The sequence below is a fragment of the Andrena cerasifolii genome, chromosome 12, assembly GCF_050908995.1.
Source record: "Andrena cerasifolii isolate SP2316 chromosome 12, iyAndCera1_principal, whole genome shotgun sequence".
In the NCBI taxonomy this organism is placed as follows: Eukaryota; Metazoa; Arthropoda; class Insecta; order Hymenoptera; family Andrenidae; genus Andrena; species Andrena cerasifolii.
In genome coordinates, this window is record NC_135129.1 from 5,875,691 (window position 1) to 5,896,529 (window position 20,839).

Here is a 20,839-nt window from a genome sequence, read left to right on the forward strand (position 1 = left end):
GACAGAATTTTCTCAAGTCCATCAAAACTCTGAAGATTCCTTGATAGTACTATTTTAAATCAAATAGTTCCCGAAATAGGGAATATTACTGAAAAAATGTGTGAGGAACGATTTCTGTGAGATACTGAATCGCTTACGTGAGTGATTAAATCAATAAAGTGCACTCCATGTCTGTTGAGCGCCAAAATGTGATCGCCTCCTTTTTCCTTCCCTTCGGGCACCCTCTTCACAGCGAAGAAACTGGATCCAAACAGCGGCCATTTCCACAAGATTTCTGGAATAAAAATGAAACCAATGTGAGTTTCATCGAACCTTTAAATCTTTAGCTACAGTTTGCTTCAGTTCAATTGGTTCTCTTGTATCCATCGAAGCGATAATTTCACTATATCTCACTATCAGGATAACATCAAGGGAGTAGATAATTAATTTGAGCAGCCAAATGAATCTGAGCTTGGAATATGGAATGACCAAGAAATATTAAAACACTCACCAAGAACCTGCGCTTTACAAGCAGCCACCGTGTTGTGTTGCACGTTGTTCCACGCTTGCTGAACCATGTTCGACCATTGCTGGGGCCTTGGTTCCCTTAAACTGAGCACTGGCTTAGGTAATAGATACTTGATCTCCTTGGTAGTTGGTTCGTGCGCCATGTCCGCTGCCCTGTGTAGGAGAGCTGCTATCTGCGCCATGTCATACTGAAATGGGAAATGAACAATTGACGGGAAATCCAAAGAATCTGTGTAATAAAATATACAGCATTCACTGAAACGATCGGTCGAAGTATTTATGAAGTGCATGAAGTACAATTCACTTCCATTACTAAATTAGAAAATCATAAATTACTGTGACAAGGTTGGTCCACGAATCGAAGTTAACCAGATACTTAGTTTTCTACTTTCAAGAACACTGTCGAGCTCCAAATCCTTCAAACACACAGTTCAAGCTTGTACAGTAGAAGAAGAAGCTTACCACGACTTCTTGAGGTAAATGTTCCCCAGGCAGAACAAGTAGAAGGCCTTCCAAGTAATCTGGAGCGATTTGGTTGAACACAACTTCTATGTACAGCGGTGCGTCCAGTCTCAGAGGGTAGTACCAGACGGATCTAGATTTGAAATAAATTGCATTATGCTTTCCCATCGTTATTAAACAAAGAAAAAGACGAGATTTCAATGTTTTCAAAGCTGTAAGGCTCCTCATGTATTAACAAGTAATTTAGCTTCTAAACTGGATCAAAATTGGGGATAATGATCGAAGGGATTGACTTCCTTCGTCTTTGCTATAGCTATGTGTAATATTAGAATCTGAAAAGGGTTGAAGTACCTGCAGAATATTAGATAGAAGACTTGGTGATGTTTATGGAGTTTCGTCGTTACATCCAGCACATATTCATCTCTCGCCAGTGGCATGGTGAACGCATCACCATCGACGATGCAATATAATGAAAATTCGTCCATTTCGTGAGGGCTTCTTACGGATATTATATTGCACATCTCTTCGATGACGTCCTGTCGAAAGAAGCAGAGCAACTGTTATGTAAAACACTGGAGTACTTATTAAGGTATGAAAAAACTCATTGATAGAAAATTAAGGGTTTATAATTCTCCCTGCTGTAATTAATATTCCTTTCATTTAATACTCTATAAAATGTTCAGCTTTGTATTATAGCAAATTCCTCAAATCCTCATTCTCAGTTCCTCAGTTTTTCTTAAAGGAATTAAACCTAACAATCCTGAAGTACCCACCTGCACAACCGTTGTACACTTCGTATTGATAACCCTCTCAGTTCCCCCTGGCAGTCTGTAAATCTGTCTCTTCGCGTTTCTGCCAGCGCTGATGGCCATGATCTCTTCGACGCTGGGCACGTTCTTTCTTCCTCCGTACTTGACAGTCTTCCTGAGGTTCTGCAGGCACACAGTGGCGGTCCCGTGATAAGCCCTTCGCTTATCGTACGCTGCTGTTTCGAGGTACTTGGTCAGGTAAGGCCTGAGACCGTCGCTGCAGGCGAAGTAGGCGGCGACGATGCTGAAGATCCTCCAGCCACGCTGACAGCTATCGGGATTGGGACTCTTGTTGTTGGTGGTCTGCTTCATCAGCTGGCAGTAGACTTCATCTCGGAGTAGCTCGTACTCGTGACAGTGCTGCAAGGAGATTGCACTGTTAGAATGATGTTCTTTGAATCCTGGAGGATGGCCTTTGTACCTCGTACCCAGATAAATTATATAAAATACATTTTGAAGGTACAGGTCGCTTTATGTATTATTTTCTTTAATTCTGATATTATTTTAAATGTAATAAGTTAGACCCTTCGTGATGTAGTTGGATGGAACATAGGGTTTTCAAGGGATTCATGTCCGTGTACAAAATAGTCAAAGTTTCAGTGGCTTGAAGATTCATCAGCGAGGAAAAGAGAAAGCGTTGGTTTCACTCTTGGTAATTGTCGGAGGAATTAACGGATAATTGTAGGTGTTAGTGGTGGCAGGAATTTTGTTTTGAACTGGATTGAATGGGTTTTTAGAAATGGGTTCTTCAATGATGTTGGATTTATTTGAAATTTGAATTTTTGGGGGTTTTCATTCTTGCTCTTTTAGTGTCTGATTAAAAGTGAATTAAAGCAACGGATCTATTCTTCTTGTTTTGTTTATGTGGAATTTGTCAAGGTTCTTCTTGATGATTAGAGATGTTTTCTAAATGGTGGATTAAAGAAATCATTCCTTCATTTGGTTGCAGTGATGGAAAGAGATTCTATTAGAGAAAATTAAATTTTGAATCCATTATTTAAGAAGCGATCGAAATACTTTCCATTGAAAGAATATTATAAAGACTGATGAGATGATTTGGAGACTGAAGCTACACCATGAAATCACTATTAAATCCTTAAACTCTTTAGTGCCGTATATCAACATTACCCCATATTTTAATTTAACCCAGAGACACAAAGCCTTCTAAAAATTAATTGAATCTAATCACTATCCCAAGAAATAAATTTAGAAGAACAGAGTCCTGGTTGAATTGAAATAAAGATCTACATTAAAGGACTTTGGATATTCTAAAAGCAAACATCTACGAGTATCCTATCCTTTAATGTCAACTGTCCATTGATACTTTACATAGATAACTCCCAGCCTTGTATGTGTACTTCTTTACATGCTCCACATCCGTCATTAGAACTCCCAATTACATAAAGTTACCTGGCACGACGCAGAAAGGACACAGAAAATCAACAAACATACGAGCTGTTGTAGACTGTGACTCACCATCAGAACAGTGTAGACACACTTGACTTCGCTAGAGTCTGGAGGCAATGGCTGGTCACCCATGTACATCATGAGGCAGAGGAAGCATTCCACAGACAAGCTACTCAGTTCTGGGTCCAGCCTCAGCAGACTTTGCTCTATGGGCACAGCTGAGTACTTGACGAGATCCACCTGCTCCTTCCAAGTCCATTCCGCGCCATCCTGTTGACCTTTGCCCTTCTTGTTCTTCTTCTTGCTCTTCAGAGACTCGATGACTTTAAGGGAGCCGCTTATAGAGCCGTCTGCAGTCTTCAGCATTTCGAATCTGTCGAAAAGAGCGTGTCATTTAATCCTCTAGTCACATTTTATTCCATACAACTCTCTGACAGTGTTCTCCCTGCCTTGGAGATCTACGATGCCTCTTAGTGGTAGTTCTAATTGCGAAAGCAGACTGTCTGGATCAATTTATCGAAGGAACGGGACTTGGAGGTGACGTAGGTAATGGTCTCCCAAAACGGACGACGTCTCGTTGGAAGAGTAGCAGGTCGTAAACGGAATTTCCATTGCAGGATGGGTACAGGGGAGGAAAAAGTACCGTTCAGAGTACTGGCTGGGTGGTCGTCGCTTGTCAAAGTCGTGTTTAGGAAACCTCCACTCTAGTTAGGTGTCTTAATGATCATTCTTCAACTCGACTCCCTGTACCCTGCTGCTTCGTTATCGTTTTTACGTCCACACTTTTTACACTCTATTTACTAGCGTAGTACTTGTAACTTGTTTTTAGTGCCGTTCAAAACTGCCTGATATTAATCAACAACAGAAGTAGGTCCAGGTTTCATCGAGATCCTTTTTTTAATAGAGGCTAGTATTCTATGTTTTATTTATTAAACTAGTCTGTTAAATGGTTGAAAGTGTGGCTTCTACTTGAATACAACATCTCAATGCTACGTTCAAAGATTCTTCAAAGAATTCGTCTATCATATCAACTATAACTGATCAAATTCAAATAAAATCGTTTCTCTTCGATATACAAAGTGGAGCAAGAAGGTAACAAGATTGGCAGCGAGAACAAGAAGAATCGATGCCCTGCGTGACACGATTCTCATGCGTCTGTTTCAAAATGGCCTCGTAAGAACTCTATACGTTACTCTCAACATAGCCATTCATTCTCAGTTTAGAGAGAAGCGACACCTCAGAAAGAACCATGTTGAGGGAATTTCAAGGGACTACGAATGTTAACACACCCTTTTTTGCTTTCCAGTTTTGCACAACACTCGGCGCCACAACGCTGTCCCATCTTCATATCCTCTTCAAAGTGAATACACGATTCGAACTCGCGATTATCGACGCAGTAGTCCAAATTGGACATCTACGATTACGTCCAGTATCGAGCCTCCTTGTTTTTTATTCAATCTTTCACGTGGCACCGCGCAGCTTCCCCGGGTGAAACGTTTATTTACAGACCCATCGGACGAAAGGGATCCAACCTCGGCAAATCGATTGCTCGTAGAAGGCACGATATGAAACGCTTCGAAACGGTAACTCGCTAGACGCTGAATGATGCCCAAAGGAGACGAGGAGCACTCGTTAGCCGCGCGTTCACCAAGATGGTCGATGCTACTCTGAGAACCGCGGCACGTTATGCTTTCTCAACACGGCACGACTAACGTTTCTTGCGTAACAGTGGCTAATTAGTCTTTAACATTAATTTCCCTCTTATTACGACGCCTGGGTTTGGTAAAAGCGCTTTTGTCTCGCTCGGGGTTCTGTTCCCCGGTGCAAGAATATTTTTAAGTACTTGCTGGTCTGGGTTAGGTCTGGGAGAGCGTGTAACAGTTTACAAAAGAAGGGAATTAATTGGGTTACTGCTTAAGTAGTCTTCGGCCTTCGCAACAGTAGCAAGCTCATCTCGATCATCGAAATACCAAAATGGAATATAACCGTTTGGATTAAGAAACCTGAGCTTTCTAAGTTCGTCGAAACTGTCTAAAACGAGAGTAATAACCTTTTCGTAGTATATAAAAATAAATCTTTTTGCTAAAACATCTAAGCTAATCTTCAATGCGTCATTCAAGGCAGAGACCACAAATCTGAAACGAAGAGGAATGGGAAGGAGAGCTTACTTCTCCGTGCTCTGTCTGAAGTTGAGCATGGCGTACTGCAGAAGAGAGTGTTTTCCATCGTTGACGACTGGCCCGCTCTCGTAGATGCCATCTTCTTGCAGCCTGCCGTTGTCTTCCGGTTGCCGCCATTCCTGGTTCGGGCTGAGCCGCTGGTTCTGCTGGTTTTTCTGATGGTTCGTCTGGTTCGTCGCCGACACGTGGTTCGGCACACGACTGGAAGGCACGTGGTTCTCGTGGTTCGAGATAACGTGATTAGGCTGACCGTGGGACTGCACGTGATTCGAAGAACCGTGACTCGCCTGCGACTGGATCGATTTTGTGATCTGGGAGACGTGGTTCTCGTGGTGGGTCGACTTGTGCAGCGGCTTCTGGTCGATCTGCAATTCAATCGCGACAATTCATTCACCCTGTAGCAATTAAACAGCATTATTACAGCTCTTATCTATTTAAAATTGAATTATTGGTTTGTAAAAGAACAAAAAAAAAAAAACTGTAGGATTGTAACGAGTACAGTAATAGGAGGCTGATTAATAAGAAGTAAGGAAAGTAAAAGCTACTTTTGCTTCCTAGAACTTGAGCTGCCTGATTTATAAACTAAGGTGTATAATTTTGTTAGAGCTAATGGAGGCAAAGTGCAGTTCTTTATTTTAATAGATTCGCGTGAGCCTCGTTTCATTTAATTCTGGCCTTGTTGCTGGATGTACAGAGCTTTCAGATTTGATGATACAGCGCTCGATATCGCCGATGCTAATTAGAAATGTTCAGCTTGCATCATTAAGGGCACAGCGGAGTTTCTCGACCACCAAGAAAGCGAGAGTAATTTTCAAGCAAACCGACCATTTTCTGAAAGACGAGAGATTGAACTTTCACACCGTTCACAAGGAGAAAAAGCCTCGAACTGGAGCAAAGGAAATCGTTTCACTCTTCCCTAAGAAAGTGCCACATAGAATCCTGGATATCTTCTTTCGCGTGGCCACAAATAAGTAGGAGTATATCGTAAGTGTCGTATCAGCAATTAAATATTGTCGGCAATTAAACCGCCGCTTTTCACTTCCCGTAAGCAAGCCGGCTGACTGACACGTTAAACATCACTCGATTCGGACAGCGAAGAAGCCCGGGTTTCAGTTTTCGTTGACGAGCTGCTTCCGTTCGTTTATCGCGATCGAAAAGTAATTACCGTTCGACCGCCTTCTGGATTACTGGCGTAAAACTTGGCGAGTGATTTACAGAAAGGTTTCTCGACCTTTCCTATTATTCATTTTCTCTTTCGACTCCCGTTTCCTGCTTTTCACCGACACCGTCGCGGGATATCGCGGATCCGACGATCGATCTCGCCGAGGAGAGAACGGGTTTTCCTGCACGCGATCGAGATTCAGCGTAGGAATGTGGCGAATAACACGATTAGTGAGCTTCGAGCATCAATTTTCTGCCCTTTACCGATAAAACGGTTCGGCTGAAGTTGAAAACGAACAATTTACAAAGGATCTGGGATCGATTGCTTTCCGATCATCAATATCGTAGCCTGCAAGTTCAATGCAGCATTTCATGAGTTTTCTTCGCGAATTCTGCGTTATCCCTTTCGAAATTGAAGTGTGAGAGCTTTCCAAACATTTTGGAAAGGTTTGCTCAAACGTGAACGAAAGCTGCACCATTTGGACTCAAAGAAGATGCGTTTAGGAGAATTTTTACTATTTAATACTGAATATTTAATATTTAATATTTAATATTTAATATTTAATATTTATTATTTAATATTTAGTATTTAATATCTGATATTTGATATTTGATATTTGATATTTGATATTTGATATTTGATATTTGATATTTGGTATTTGATATTTGATATTTGATATTTGATATTTGATATTTGATATTTGATATTTGATATTTGATATTTGATATTTGATATTTGATATTTGATATTTGATATTTGATATTTGATATTTGATATTTGATATTTGATATTTGATATTTGATATTTGATATTTGATATTTGATATTTGATATTTGATATTTGATATTTGATATTTGATATTTGATATTTGATATTTGATATTTGATATTTACGGGATAAAGTTCCACTAGTGCAAAAGAGAAAAAAAACAATACGTAAAGTAGGTTAGACGGTTTAAACACCACGAACACATAGGCAGCGTAGTAACAAAAGTTTTTCAAGTGCCATGTTAAAGAAATAGGTTGACTTGAATTTTACTTTGGATATGTGAATATTTAACAACATTAGTATCTAAGTCCAAAAAGCTTATAATTTTCTCTAATTGCAACAATCTTTATCCTTAAAGATTACATTAGAAAACGCTATATGTATAACTGTCTCCGCAACTTTCAGAAATCTTACAGAACTGCAATGAAAATTGTAAGTATATGTGAAAGAGCAGCAATTCATTGGCTTTGCGAAAGAAAATCGATACTATTTCTGTTACACATGTGGTCTTGCAACGCCCGTAATGTCGTGAAAGTTGAAGTTTACAGCCCTGCATGATTACCACTATTATTTGCTCCGTCTGACATATATTTAGCAAATTGCCATTTCTTTCCCCTGGACTGGCGATTCGTGCCCGCTGCCATTGCAGGAGTGATATTGCAATAAAGCAGCCGTCAATTTACTGTAATCTGCGAGGTAATAAGTAGCTATTATACGAGAAGAAAGCAATATTTAGTCTGCTGTCAATTTTTATGGGGATTAAGGTAATCTACTTTGAATTTAAATCATCAGAAAGAAAAATTCTGCTCGTTTCTTGTCCCAACTTTAAAACGAATCTCCTACTTTCTATCGAATCCACTTTAAACAACATTGAATACCTGAATTACGAAGAGATCTAGTCTTCTCACAAATTGACTGGCAGTTCTCATGCAATGTTGTTCAAAGCAGAAGATAGTACGGCACATTTTTCTTATTTATAAAATTATTGTCATCTCTTTTATTGATGGATGGTTACTTAAAGTCCATCCAACCTTTGGAGTAGCCTGTACAATTATTTATCAAAGAAATCGGAAAGCAACACCCGGTATATCGATACCTAAGACTATGCTGACAAAACCTGAATGTACCTGAGCGAGTAGGATAAGCAGATGTTGACCCTGACCCACATAATCGTTAATGCATCGAGATACGGTGGAAGACGGCGGAGAACACATAGTTACGGTATAGTATTAATAAGAACAACGATCCACACGCTTTTCACCGGCCTGTTTGTGGGATAAATTTCATTGCATCTGTGTCAAACTATACGGATATAATGATACACCGTCGCTTGCCATATCTAGAAATCGTTCTATAATTACATCTGCGTTTTATATATTTCAGTGAGCACGGGTCGGAGTATGCCATGTGTAACTGTCACACTTTAATGGCAAGTAATTGATACGTAGGTAATCGAAGAATTTATGGGGCACAAGTTATTATTAATGATTTCTCAAATCTAAGTAAAATGGGCCATCCACGAGCTTTCATTTTGAGCAATATTTAATATTACAAGTCCTACCAGATCTGAATCAAATGAAATTCTACTATCAGAATTACTAATTCTAGGATTTGTGAAATATTTCAATCCGAAGCACTCCAAGCTCATGAATGCAGAAGGGCACTAAGATGCGTACGTAATGTCAACACTTGCCACGCCAAGAATGCACCATTTCAGGAGTCGTAAGGTCGTAAATTCGTTCTTCGTTAACCTTAATTGGCCAGCGAAGAATGCCTTCTAAGGTGGCACCATTAATTCTCTTTAAACTTTTTAATGGTCACGCTCGCTACACCCGCAGCCTTCAATTACGGTACCTTCGCACCGCCCTAACGTTTTGCTAATATCTTCGCAACAGCGGGGGCGTGCGAACAGGGCTGGCTATAAGAGTTACTTGAAAGGGGATCTTTCGCATTCTACTTCGATGCTTTTGCAATCTGCAACGGTAAAAGCATTTCCCTGTAACGACGATTTCCTGACTGCCTTCCTGGACGAGTGACCGTCTGGCAATTGATTTTCGCGGCAGGCAGCGAGATGGAAAGAGAGGATCGAGATACCTGGCGTCATCAAGGACACAGCGGCTCGGATTAACAGGAAAGGAAACTTTTATCGGCTGTAAAGCATGAGAGGTAACGACCCTGTTTCGCGATACGCGCGTAAATCGTTGCGAAGGAAAACTACGGCTGACGGTATCAGGGGCTTATGGTCCGCATGTTAATTGAGTCAATCAACTACGATTTCCGTCATGCTTGTAAAATTTCGCTTTCTGATTCTCTTTTATGGTAGTTAAACCTCGAGCAAGGAAGGCCATCTAGTGACAGGTTGTACCAGGGTAATGTTAAATTATGCACATACATATTCAATAATACAGGAAGAACTGAAGAAAGTGGGATGCTGGGTGTTTAGTTATCCAACAGTTCTTTGGGCATCGAACTTTTTGATCATCACTTGGAAAGTTTAGTTTAAATTTTTTTCAGTAAAGGGGAGCTTTGACAGTGATGAAGAAATTATTGTGAATAAATCTCTATAAGTGAATAATTTTATGGAACTGAATTGAAAAAATTGCCTACTATATGGGAGAAGATACCAGGTAATGAAAGGAGATTCTGTTGTAATTTACAAGTAAATATAAAAAAACTACTCCAAAATGTGTTACCTATTCAAATCTTTTGAAAGCACAGAAGTGTTCAAGCATTTGCTGCTAGAAGTATTCATGTAGTTAGGTGTGCAGTTTAAAAAAAACAATTCTAACGATTGCATAAGAAATACGATAAAATTAATGAACGCATCAGTAACGACAATTAGCTGTTAACTCGTAGCAAGCCTCGCACGATATATATTCAATTTACTAACTAACTTTGTAGTTACCGTATCTGCCTAATTAAAAGAGCTTACGCGTCATATGCATATTTCGTAAAAATGTCGATATCAGCTAGGCATCTTGTATGCCTCACCAATGAATGCTGTTACATAATTTAAGAAGCTTATATTTATAGACTTCCTGCGTTATGTCAGTGTATAAGAGTCTTTACGCGGGCAGTAATAAATTGAAAGTATGTTAACAAGCAGTAAAAAAAGTCATAAAAACGACCAACAGCTTATTGAATGGAAAAAGTTATGAAATTTAATTTGCTTTACGACGCGAATAATTATGACATTTTAGAGGATCTGCTCTATAAATTGAATACTCATACTGCAAATTACAACAGACTCAACGTTCGAAGAACATCGACTAATAATCATTTTATTTAAATCATTTTATCGGCTAATAATCTTTAAAATGCAGAATTTTATCAGAAACAGAAACTTAACAGAAAACTCTAGAAATTCCTAAGAAACGTCAATAGAAGAATTTTTAATCTCCAAATTAAAAAGAAAGCCCATGGAGCGCCGTAAACGCGAGTCTCGAATCTCAGCGAGAAGCCGGCAAGATTTACGAAGTATTTATTAATCGGGGACAGGAATATCGGGATCGTGACCTGGTAGCTCTTGACCTTCTCGTCGAGTTTCTTCAAGGTCTCCTGTATGGTGGTGAGGGTCTTGTCACTGGACTTCTCCTCGTTCTGCGCCTCGTTCTGCGTCCTCAGCTCCTCGAACCTCTTCAGGATCTCGCGGACGCTGAGCTTGCTCCCGTCGGCGTTCTCTTCCGCGATCGTCTCCATTTTAGACACTTTCCGCTCGCCGCTCATGCGACCCACGATCTGATCGCTATCGTAGAAGTCCTGGATCAGATCGTTCACCTGCAGGTCCTCCGCGCTTTGCCTCTGTTTAGAGGGAGACTGCGGGCGATGCTTCGCTTCAGGTCCCTCGTTATTCTTCGTTAGGCCGGGCTGGCTCGTATTCCGCGAGTTTCGCAGCAGGCAACCCTCTTCCATCCTCAGCTGCTCGATCGTCGGCTGAGCGTGAGGGCGATCCGAGTTGCCGGAGCTCAGCGAGTTCATCGTCGAGGCTACGGGGCTGATGAAAGGCTTCTGCTCTAATTTCGATATGTCGATCCTGGGTATGTTCTCGTACTCGAACTTCTGCTGGATCACTTTCGGATCCTTCCTGCCCGACTCTAGCACCCTCGAGATCTGCCTGACGTTGTTCTTATTCACGTCCAGCTGGCTGGAGTCGGGTGACACCTTCCTGCCCTCCTGCTTCTTCTTCCTCTTGCAATCGTCCTTGGCGAAGAATTTGATGAACCTGTTCCTCTGCTCGCCCTTCGCGCCCTTGTCGCGATTGGAAGCCTTCTCGAGGAAGGCTCCTGAGTCGTCTGTCTGCCCATACTCGTCGCTGCTCAAGTCAGACTCCGACGACTTCACCAACAAGCTGTCCGGGGAGTTGGTCTTTCGGTCTTCATCCGAGAAATTCTTCGAGTCGAATTTCCCGATGAGATTGCTCAGGCTCTTCCTCCGGGGACCCAGCCTCGACTCGTGGTCGTCGTAGTGCTTCCTGTAGTCCTCGTCTATGCGGCAGAAAGAATAATCCGGCGTGGATCTTCTCTCTACCTTCGCGTTCCTTCGGTAGTCCGCGTTCCTGCTGTTCTCGTTCGTCTCCAGTTTCCGGAGAAATTCGGACCTCCGCACGATCCGCTGCACGTTGGTGAACGGTTTCGGCTCGATCTTCCTCGACTCGCTCTCAGAAACGTCTGAAGGGTCGACGAACTGCGAGAGGATCTCTGGGCGATGCTTCTGTTTCTTCCTCAGGGTGTTCGGCAGCTCTGCCCAGTTGCTGGACAGTCTTTTGGTGAAGATCCCTTCGGTGTCGGAAACCTCTCTCTCCATTTTGGTCGGGCGAGATTGAGGATCACTTTCTTAGGACGATCATCTTTTAATCGCACATTTGTGAATGTCTGTTCGTAGAAAGAGGTCCGCGAAAACTGATGATCTGGTTTGTTAATTAAAGGGGAGATATATGTGTAATTCTCGAATGTACCGTGCGTTTTGTAATTCCAATTTATTCTGGACTCTGTTAAATTCTGTTCAATAACACAATGCGAATATGTGAGGCTTAGTCCCTCAAAATTAATAGATTTTTATTGGTATCATAGTAGAATTCGTATACTAGCAACGAAGGTGGGATGGAAATACTGTTCTAATTGAAAAATATCTTCTTTGGAGTTGTGATTTGTCATGTAAGAACGAATTTTAATACTTGTATAACCATGAAGGTTTTTTTTTAGTGCTCTTCAATAGAAAACAGAAATATTGCATGTAACTAGCAATTTTGGCATTGAACATGTGTTTTTTTATAAAAGAATATGGTGTCATATTTCTCAAGAATAGTCTGCACAGTATTTGTTGATTACTATACATATGAAAGCTTTGCATGTTCCTTAAAGACACTCGATTCTCTTTTGATCTTGATGACGCGAAGAACAACTGCTGACAGACGTGCTCGCCTTTTGTCAAAATCACAATGCGAATGCATCGAATATGAATGCATTCTGATACACATCGTTTCATAAATTACCTACGAAGCCGATGGAGGAATACTTTCAAAGTCGATTCCACATAACGCAGGCTATCGAGCACGACGAATGCCGAGAAGCACCATGCAAAATGTATAGAAATCGTGTCTCACAGAATATAATTGACCCCGATTCCCTCAGTCGAAGACAATTTTTTGCGAGCCCGTGAATTTTCTGCAGTCGCGGATTCAAATACCTTCGGTACTAATTAACGAGGGAAAATGAAACTCTGTGAAGCGAATGCAATGTTAACACACATTGGAATGCTCGCGAAACCATATATCAACGTAAAATAAAAAATATCTTTCTATTCTGTGAACCTTCCTCTAGCAAATGTATATTTTCAAATGCGAAGAAAATTCGAAGAGATAAGAAAAAAAAATTATGAAACTTGTGAGTTGCATTCTGCCAAGGATAGTCCCAACGTCTCTACAATATTAGAAATGAATTTTTTGCAAACTGTTGTCGACATTCTATTACTTTAAACAAATACGCGTCTTATAGTGGAAGGTTGAAGGAACAGGATGATATTTTTTTGTTACAGGATATTGAAGCAGAAGGTGGAAAAATTTAATTAGAAAGAATCAGTTGCATGTGCCTTATCTGATGCCACTCAGTTTCACTTACAGTGTCACCAACAAAAATTTTCGAGGGAACGCAGGAACTACGGTTAAGTTCCACGGAGAAAGGAGAAAGAAATCGTGGGAAACGTCGGCGAATACTAATAGTCTGGAATTGAGCGAATTATGAAGGGACAGAACGCCGGGGCGTTTAACGTAGAACGTTACGAGGGAAAGCGAAGATTTTGTCAGGACCAGGAATGCATCTGGCATTCGTCGACGTGCTCCTCGTTCGATAATGATTTCAACTGGCTCGAAAAAACCGTACGATTGTCCTCGTTACAGCACGCAATGCTGCATGTGGTTCACGGAAGAAGGTCCTCCGTCAGGGCTCCGTGAGAAGATCGACGAAGAAGCCTCTCGTGGGACCAAAGAACAATATACACTTTTCATTGCAATTATCTCGCGCTAACAAACTCTCCTTCGTTCCGTCAGCGAATTAGAAAGGCCCCTGCTTTCGTGGAAACTCGGATTTATCGCGTGACTAGAATGGAAAAGGGCTGTCTTCGCTTTTAATGAAAACTCGCTTCCCTGTTTGATAAAAGAAACAACCAGGAAATAAGGAAAGCTCATTTGGAAGCATAATTTAATGCATTTCTAGGGAAAACACTGACTTTATTTTTACAAAATTTTAAGTTCCAATCAATTCATAATCAAACACTTTTTGATTAAATACAGTGTCACAGAAAATGATCTAATTATCCCGCAAATTATTTCAGCAGAATAAAAAGAAGCATTTGTGTGTGTATTGTAAAGTATTGCTAATTTCAAATATCACTAGAAGAGGAAGAGCATCCTTCAAAGAATTTTTAAAGAAGAATTTAAGGATCACCCTTCTTCTTTATACAACCTACCATTTCGCCTCGACAAAAGAAAATGTAGGTAACTAGAAAAATTCCGGAGTACCCATGTCAGTGAAGATCGATACAACCTCACAGTTCTCCCTATTCTTGGGACGAATATTTGGAACCGAATCAGTGTCGATTCTGAAGACACCTCGCTTTCAAAGACCATCTCGCGCGAAATCAAACGATTTGCATCCGAAGCGACTGATTTACTTAAAAGTCAATTTGTATGTCAGCTATTCCAGCTCCGGAGGTATTTAAGCGCCTCGAGGAATCCTCGCTCGTCCTCGTTGCAGCCGAGGAATTTCTGTAGCGTCCAACTTGGAAAGGAAGAGAGTGGAGAGACTCGAAACCCAGATTTAAAAACAAAGAGGGGCTGCCGCATCGAAAACTCGATTCGAGGGGGAAAGAAGTAGGAAGCGGAATCTAGTAAATCCTAAGTCATCGTGTCGCTACACATTAATGGAACGAACGGTGCCTGGCCTACAAAATACCTTTCATCTCGGTCTGAGTCGCGGACGTGTAAGGGATAAAATAAACGACGCGGACGAACTTAACTCGCCTTTACATCGCATCTTCGCCGTGTAGTTTTCGTCCGGGGGATTATTTGAAATTATAATTTTGGCCTTGAATGATAATCGCCGTGTTTACGGTTCCTTTTATCATTTGTTCCGCTGCGATCGCCATTCGCTCGTCGAGTATCGAGTCGAAGAACATTTGTCCCCTGGGGTAATTTATGCGAATGTTATCTTGTCCGGGACGTGCCTCTGGAAAGCGAATTCTTCGCGGCGGAATTAAAATGTTTTCTGCAAATTCTTTGATGAATCGAATAAGAGAGACGGCCTTCCAAGGATGCCTTTCATTCAGCAGCGCAGCCGAATGTTATCTCCATGAATATTCATGCCACTGTAGAGGATCAACAGTGCGATCGGCGAAGAAGCAGGTAATTAGCATTGTCCTGTTCTGCTCTGTTGCGTGGCGCTAATTAAAAGACAGGCATTATTCCTCTGCGCCGAGTACGGTTCAGTTAACGAGCGTCTTTACTGGAAACGGGCTATTCAAAATCATTTTAGAAAATACAAGGATCATTCCTCATCTAAAGAAACAACAGTAGGTGCTAAGCGGAATGAAAACAATTTCAAGTAGGTATCCCCTATTATTGACCTGTTTCACTTGAATTCCATTTAAAACGCGGAAAATCATCACCGAAGAATTATTATCATACAATCTACTAGCTTAGTCATACATGCTTAATATTCCATGACAGTAGCTTCGAGCACACGCAATAAATGCAGTGTGATAATATTAAAAAAGAAAAACAATGTTATCTATCATCTATCAGATACGTCGCAGCTTAGTATGGGAAGCTTCATTGGAAATTCCTCGTTTAAACGCAAGCACCGTTAATCAACCAATTTGCGAAACTCGCCGCTACTCGAATGACTTTGAAACACTGCATCAATAATATCGTTTCTTGGGACACTGAAATGACAGTCCTGTTCCTTCTTAATTACAGGCCAGTCGACAGATTCCTTCGTTCTGCGCGCAATTTTCATTTCGCGGCAAGGTCGACGGGATTATAATGACGACCGATGGTTAATTCAGCATTGCCGCGGCGTCGAATGAAATTTATGGTTAATCAGTGGCTATTATTCCCCGGGGACCGATCGAAGATCGATATCTGCGAGCGACGCTGCCTCGGTACGCTGGCGAGCACTGCGCAACTATTTACGGAACGCGTAAAGCTGCGTACAGAAGGATCGTTAACGATCTAGCGTGAGGTTGAGAAGGCTTGCGTAAGGGAGATCACGATCGCACGCCTGTTTTTCCCTTTCCTCGGCTGGATTCTTCATCGAGAAACGCCGATGGAAAACGAACGATACACGCGGCACTACGTAATTTCACGAAAGCAGTTTAAGCTTCTTAATGAATTCAAAGATACGAATGATACATAGACGTATCTCCTTTATGATATCATGGTGTCTCTAGGAAATTTTTCAAGTACTTGCTGGGGAAATTATTTATCAATGTTTGTTGTAAATGGTCGTAAGGATTGTTTTGTAGAATTGTAATTGTGTGGTATTTTCTTTAAACTGAGTTCATTTTCTGTGCTCAGCTGACTGAATAAATGTGATCATTTACAGCGGACGTTCTGGTTCAATTAAAATAGAGTTTGATTGCTCAAGTAAGTGAGATAGTAAGGTTGCAGAGTTGGGCAAAATATAATCTAATTACAAATTGCGAATTACGATTAAATTGTAATTGTGTAATTGATTACACATTATTTTCTGTAATCGTTTATTTAGATAGTTGACAAAACCAAATGGTCAACTATCTAAAGTAACAATTACAGAAAATAATGCGTAATCAATTACACAATTACAGTTTAATCGTGATTTGTAATTTGTAATTAGATTACATTTTGCCCAACTCTGTAAGGTTGGAAATAATGAAACGTATTTGCTTCTATTCTGTATGTACCATACAATATCTTCGTCTTCCCATAAAAATATTGAACGTACACCTGTTCCTTTAGAGTTGCAATATTTTCCCACTGAAATTTACTTCCTACTATCTGCTCCTTTCATTCATCGCTAGCTCCAATAACCTACTCGCAGCGAAGCTTCAATGAAACTCAAATATAGACTCGCTTCAAACTCCAGTGACGGACGAAAGAAAGTTTACAACTTTTAAAATCGCATAACTTTTTTAGAATTACTCCAAACGACATAAGTTTTATTTAGGAAGCTAGAATGATTAATTTGCTAAGTCAAAATCATTAAAATCGGTTAACGTTGCTCCGACCTATAAACGCTTAAATATCGCAGAATAAGATTGAAAATCGCGAAACTCCCGAAATCAGCGATTTTCGACTTTATTCTGCGATCTTTAAGCGTTTATAGCTCGGAGCAACGTTGCCCGATTTTTATGAAATTTAAGGCATGCATACAACTTGCTTCAATCTACAAAAGGTTTTTTTTGCATTTTCATTACGAGCTCACAAAAAAAAGTTAAAAAAAAACGACATTTACTGTTTTTTTTGCTATTCCGACAAATTTCATTTTTTTTCAAAACGACGAAACACGTCACTTAGCAAACTAATCCTTCTAGCTTCTCAAAAAAACTCATGTCGTTTGGACCAATTCTAAAAAAGTTATACGATTTTAAATGATGTAAACTTTCATTCGTCCGCCACTGTATCTACAACTGATTAGATGATGGATTCTGCAAAATTTGTCCCCCATCAAAGTTAGCCTAAAGACGAAGATCTTAGCCCAATTATCCACTCCAGGGTTACCCAGTTGAAATAGACCGCCCAAGGTAACACCCATTCCATCGGCTTCACTCAGCAACAATGGGAATCATCACAAACCACACACGTCATCTCCCGTTTGCAGACAGCCAAGTGAACGTGTGGATGCCTGCTCCAAGACGTAATCAATATTATAAGAAGGGGCCCAGGGATCTCCTGCCGGAGCGTAATTATCGGGGCGTGTTGGACATTCTGAAAACGAGACGATGGTCTGCGCGCTCGGGGACCATTTCTCAACGGGTCGGAAAGGCATTCTGCGGCGAGGAGCCGTGGTAAACAAACGTGGCTAGTGGTAATTGCGCACTGCGACACGAATACCGAGATTTCGCCATGACACTGGCGCGGGGAAACCGATTTATTGCGCCACGATCGCGATCGAGATCGAGACCGTTATCCCCCGGGCGCAAAGAGACTGAAGCAACGGCTGATGGGTGACATTGCTCGGGAATCGAGTGCAACCTTCGGGTCTTGTTATCCGCGTGATATATAGATCGATAACGATCGTGGATCGAACACAGTGTTTCTGGAATTTCCTGCCTTTTTCGGATTTGTTGTGGATTGGAATTAATTCTTTCATTTCACTTTTGAATTTTACGATGAAGGTGTGGCTTTGTTGTTTCTATAATTCTTTATGGAAGAAGCTTTTCTGGCAAATAATTCTAAGCTATTCCTTGGAATTTATAACAGTTTGGAGAGTATATGCTGTGGTTTGGAATTAATTACTTCCTTCTACTCCAGAATTTTGCTAAGATGGTACTTGTTGTGGCTACAATTCTTTTTTAAAGAATCATGGATAGAGTTTTAAGCTATTTTTTAGAATTCATCTCCAATTTCCAGAGGCTTGTTATATTTAAAAGTGAATTACTTCGTTTTACTCTTAAATTGATCAAAGTTTTTTCCTGGAGGAAACTCATTTGTGATGGACAAAGTGGTCCAAGTAAAGTTTAGACAATTGAATGATTCGATGAGTAATCCAAACGGTCTTCAGCTCGAATTACAGAGCAGATATTCAGGTGTGTTTTACAGCGTATTTTTTTTTTATCCAAGTCATGCACTATTAATTACTAGACCACCTGCTGATTTCACGCTACCGTACGGTTACTGTTACACGGCCGTGGGCGCCTGCCTTTAGGAATGATAAATGCTATCGTGGTAATTGTCGGTAATCGAATGACGAAGTGTAACTTTAACGAGTCACCCTGCTTTAAGAACAGATAACGACTGTTAGAGTATCTCTGTCGCCCTGTTAGCAGCGCGAGAATCGACACGAATGTAGAGTCTTGAATTATAATAGTAACAAGTACATCGAGAATATAAAAGATGGTTAAAGGAACGTGGATCAAAACTTCTTGGACTAATTTTCCTCAGAACAGATTATTTGAAATTGAAATTTAAACGATAAATTTCAAATAACTAATATTTTTTGACAAAAGAGATTTTTCTATTACTAGACGTAACGTAATTGGCACTAAAGTTTGCATTGTTCCTTTCGCGAGACGTGCAAATTGCACAGAATAACAACTGAGACGAAAAAAGCAGTGACGTACGTTGAGAACGTCAATGCGACAACGAAATGTCAAACAACGAAAAAACGCAGTGCACGTGTTTCGATCCATCATTTTTATCGTCATACTTAGAGTAACAGATTGGAGGAATTCCCTCGTTAGTTACGTAACGTGTCTCTCCAATACTTTTTCCACTCCGTATTCCGTCGAACAGGAAAAACCAGAATCCAATATCGAACGACGCAACCACAGATGATGTCCCTCGAGTTAATAAGCATTCTGCAATCGAATGCGATTTGTACAAGAGAAATTACTCTCTCACAGTAACGACGAGTAGAACGCGAGTGACACCGTACAACCACAATATGTTGTAACTATCTTTAATAACTAGAGAGGCGGATGTGTCCTTGTAACTACCCAATGAACACTCCATCCTCTCGCGAAGAATAAAACCTAATCAAATTCCTCCAGTACGCAAAGTCCTTCGAATACGTATTCAATCATCGAATGTTCGACGAAAATCGTTATGTTTCTTAAATCTCCAGTTTCCACAAGGATCTCCACCCTCTACGCGAACCTACAATGGTCAAAGTCTCAAGAAATTCATCATTTTCCCTGCGACACTAGTCACTTCATAGATCACCTTCCCTACCACTATGAAGCTCTCCAAAAATTCATGTGTATTTCTTGAAACTCAGAGATCACCATCGTACGAAGATTCCAATCGTACCTGCCCACAAATATTAAGCCCCCCCAAAATTGATCCCCTTTCTCGAAACCCCAGTGACTCCACAAATCACCATCCTCCAAGCCTACCCACGATTATGAAACCCCCAGAAGTTCGCTACATCCCCCGAAGCTGCGCGAACCACCGTCCTCGAAACGTACCTACGTTCGCAAAACGCCGAAAAATTCGTGCTCCAATCCTTCGAGACGCACGGTACATTCAAGGCACGGAGGGGATGAGGGAAATTGGGCTTTGTGGGAGGCTTCACATGACACTTGGTCGAGGGTGTCACTGGCACTCACTTGGCCACGGTATCAGCACGATAAGAACACGAGGCGACGCGCGAGACTTCTCGACTGCAACGGGCGTATCGCGACGCGTTGCACCGATGTGGTGCACACGATGAGACACGGGGTACCACGGTGCACTGTTGCACGTTGGTGCACCGCGCGACGACAGTCGATGAACTGAAGAGCTGTACGGCTTCCGATAGACAGCGCTGTTCCCCGCTGGCTGGGGCCTCTGCGAGCCGGTACCTTCGAAACACACCGATATCTGGGTCGAGCCTTTCCACCGGCCTGTGCTTACGTACACGCGCGAACTGTGCACCGATGGGCACTCGATGGACGGTTTCGTTTGGGCCATCGAGTGAATCGGTGGGCAAATGGCTGGAGGGGTGGTCCTTGGTTTCGCGTCTCCTCGGGAGGCTGCAAAAATCGAGGCTCTGGTGGGGGGGTATGGTTGGGGGGGATGGGATTCAGAGAGTAGTTGGTGGTGGAAAGATTGAAGAGGCTGCGAGGGGTGTTTTGACGAAGGTAAGAGTAATAAAATTTGTGTGGCTGACCTTTCATTGATGTTGCTACTTGGTTTTTAAAAGCTTCGAGGGTTTGGTGCTCGGGATTTGGAGAAGAGCTTTTTTAATAGATTAAGAGGTGTGCAAGGATGTAGCAGAATGTTCGATAATTTTTTAGGTTTTTAAGATTCTTAGCTGCTTTTTAATTTAAACATCTGTAGCTGCTTAATTTTAGTAGAATTTAAGGAGCTA

The 20,839-nt window shown here is 41.2% G+C and overlaps 1 protein-coding gene across 8 annotated transcripts in view; it reads right to left on the bottom strand.

The window, feature by feature from the left end:
* Myo10a (unconventional myosin 10A) overlaps positions 1-20,839 on the bottom strand; it is a 74,370-nt gene that overhangs the window by 2,008 nt on the left and 51,523 nt on the right. For all 8 annotated transcript variants that reach the window (XM_076824616.1, XM_076824614.1, XM_076824615.1 and 5 more), the window contains 7 exons: positions 5,354-5,730; positions 3,255-3,558; positions 1,743-2,138; positions 1,321-1,505; positions 970-1,102; positions 491-695; positions 138-274 (listed from right to left, as the gene is read on the bottom strand). In XM_076824616.1, the coding sequence (XP_076680731.1) occupies positions 138-274; positions 491-695; positions 970-1,102; positions 1,321-1,505; positions 1,743-2,138; positions 3,255-3,558; positions 5,354-5,730 (1,737 nt within the window). The remainder of the gene's footprint in view (positions 1-137; positions 275-490; positions 696-969; positions 1,103-1,320; positions 1,506-1,742; positions 2,139-3,254; positions 3,559-5,353; positions 5,731-20,839) is intronic.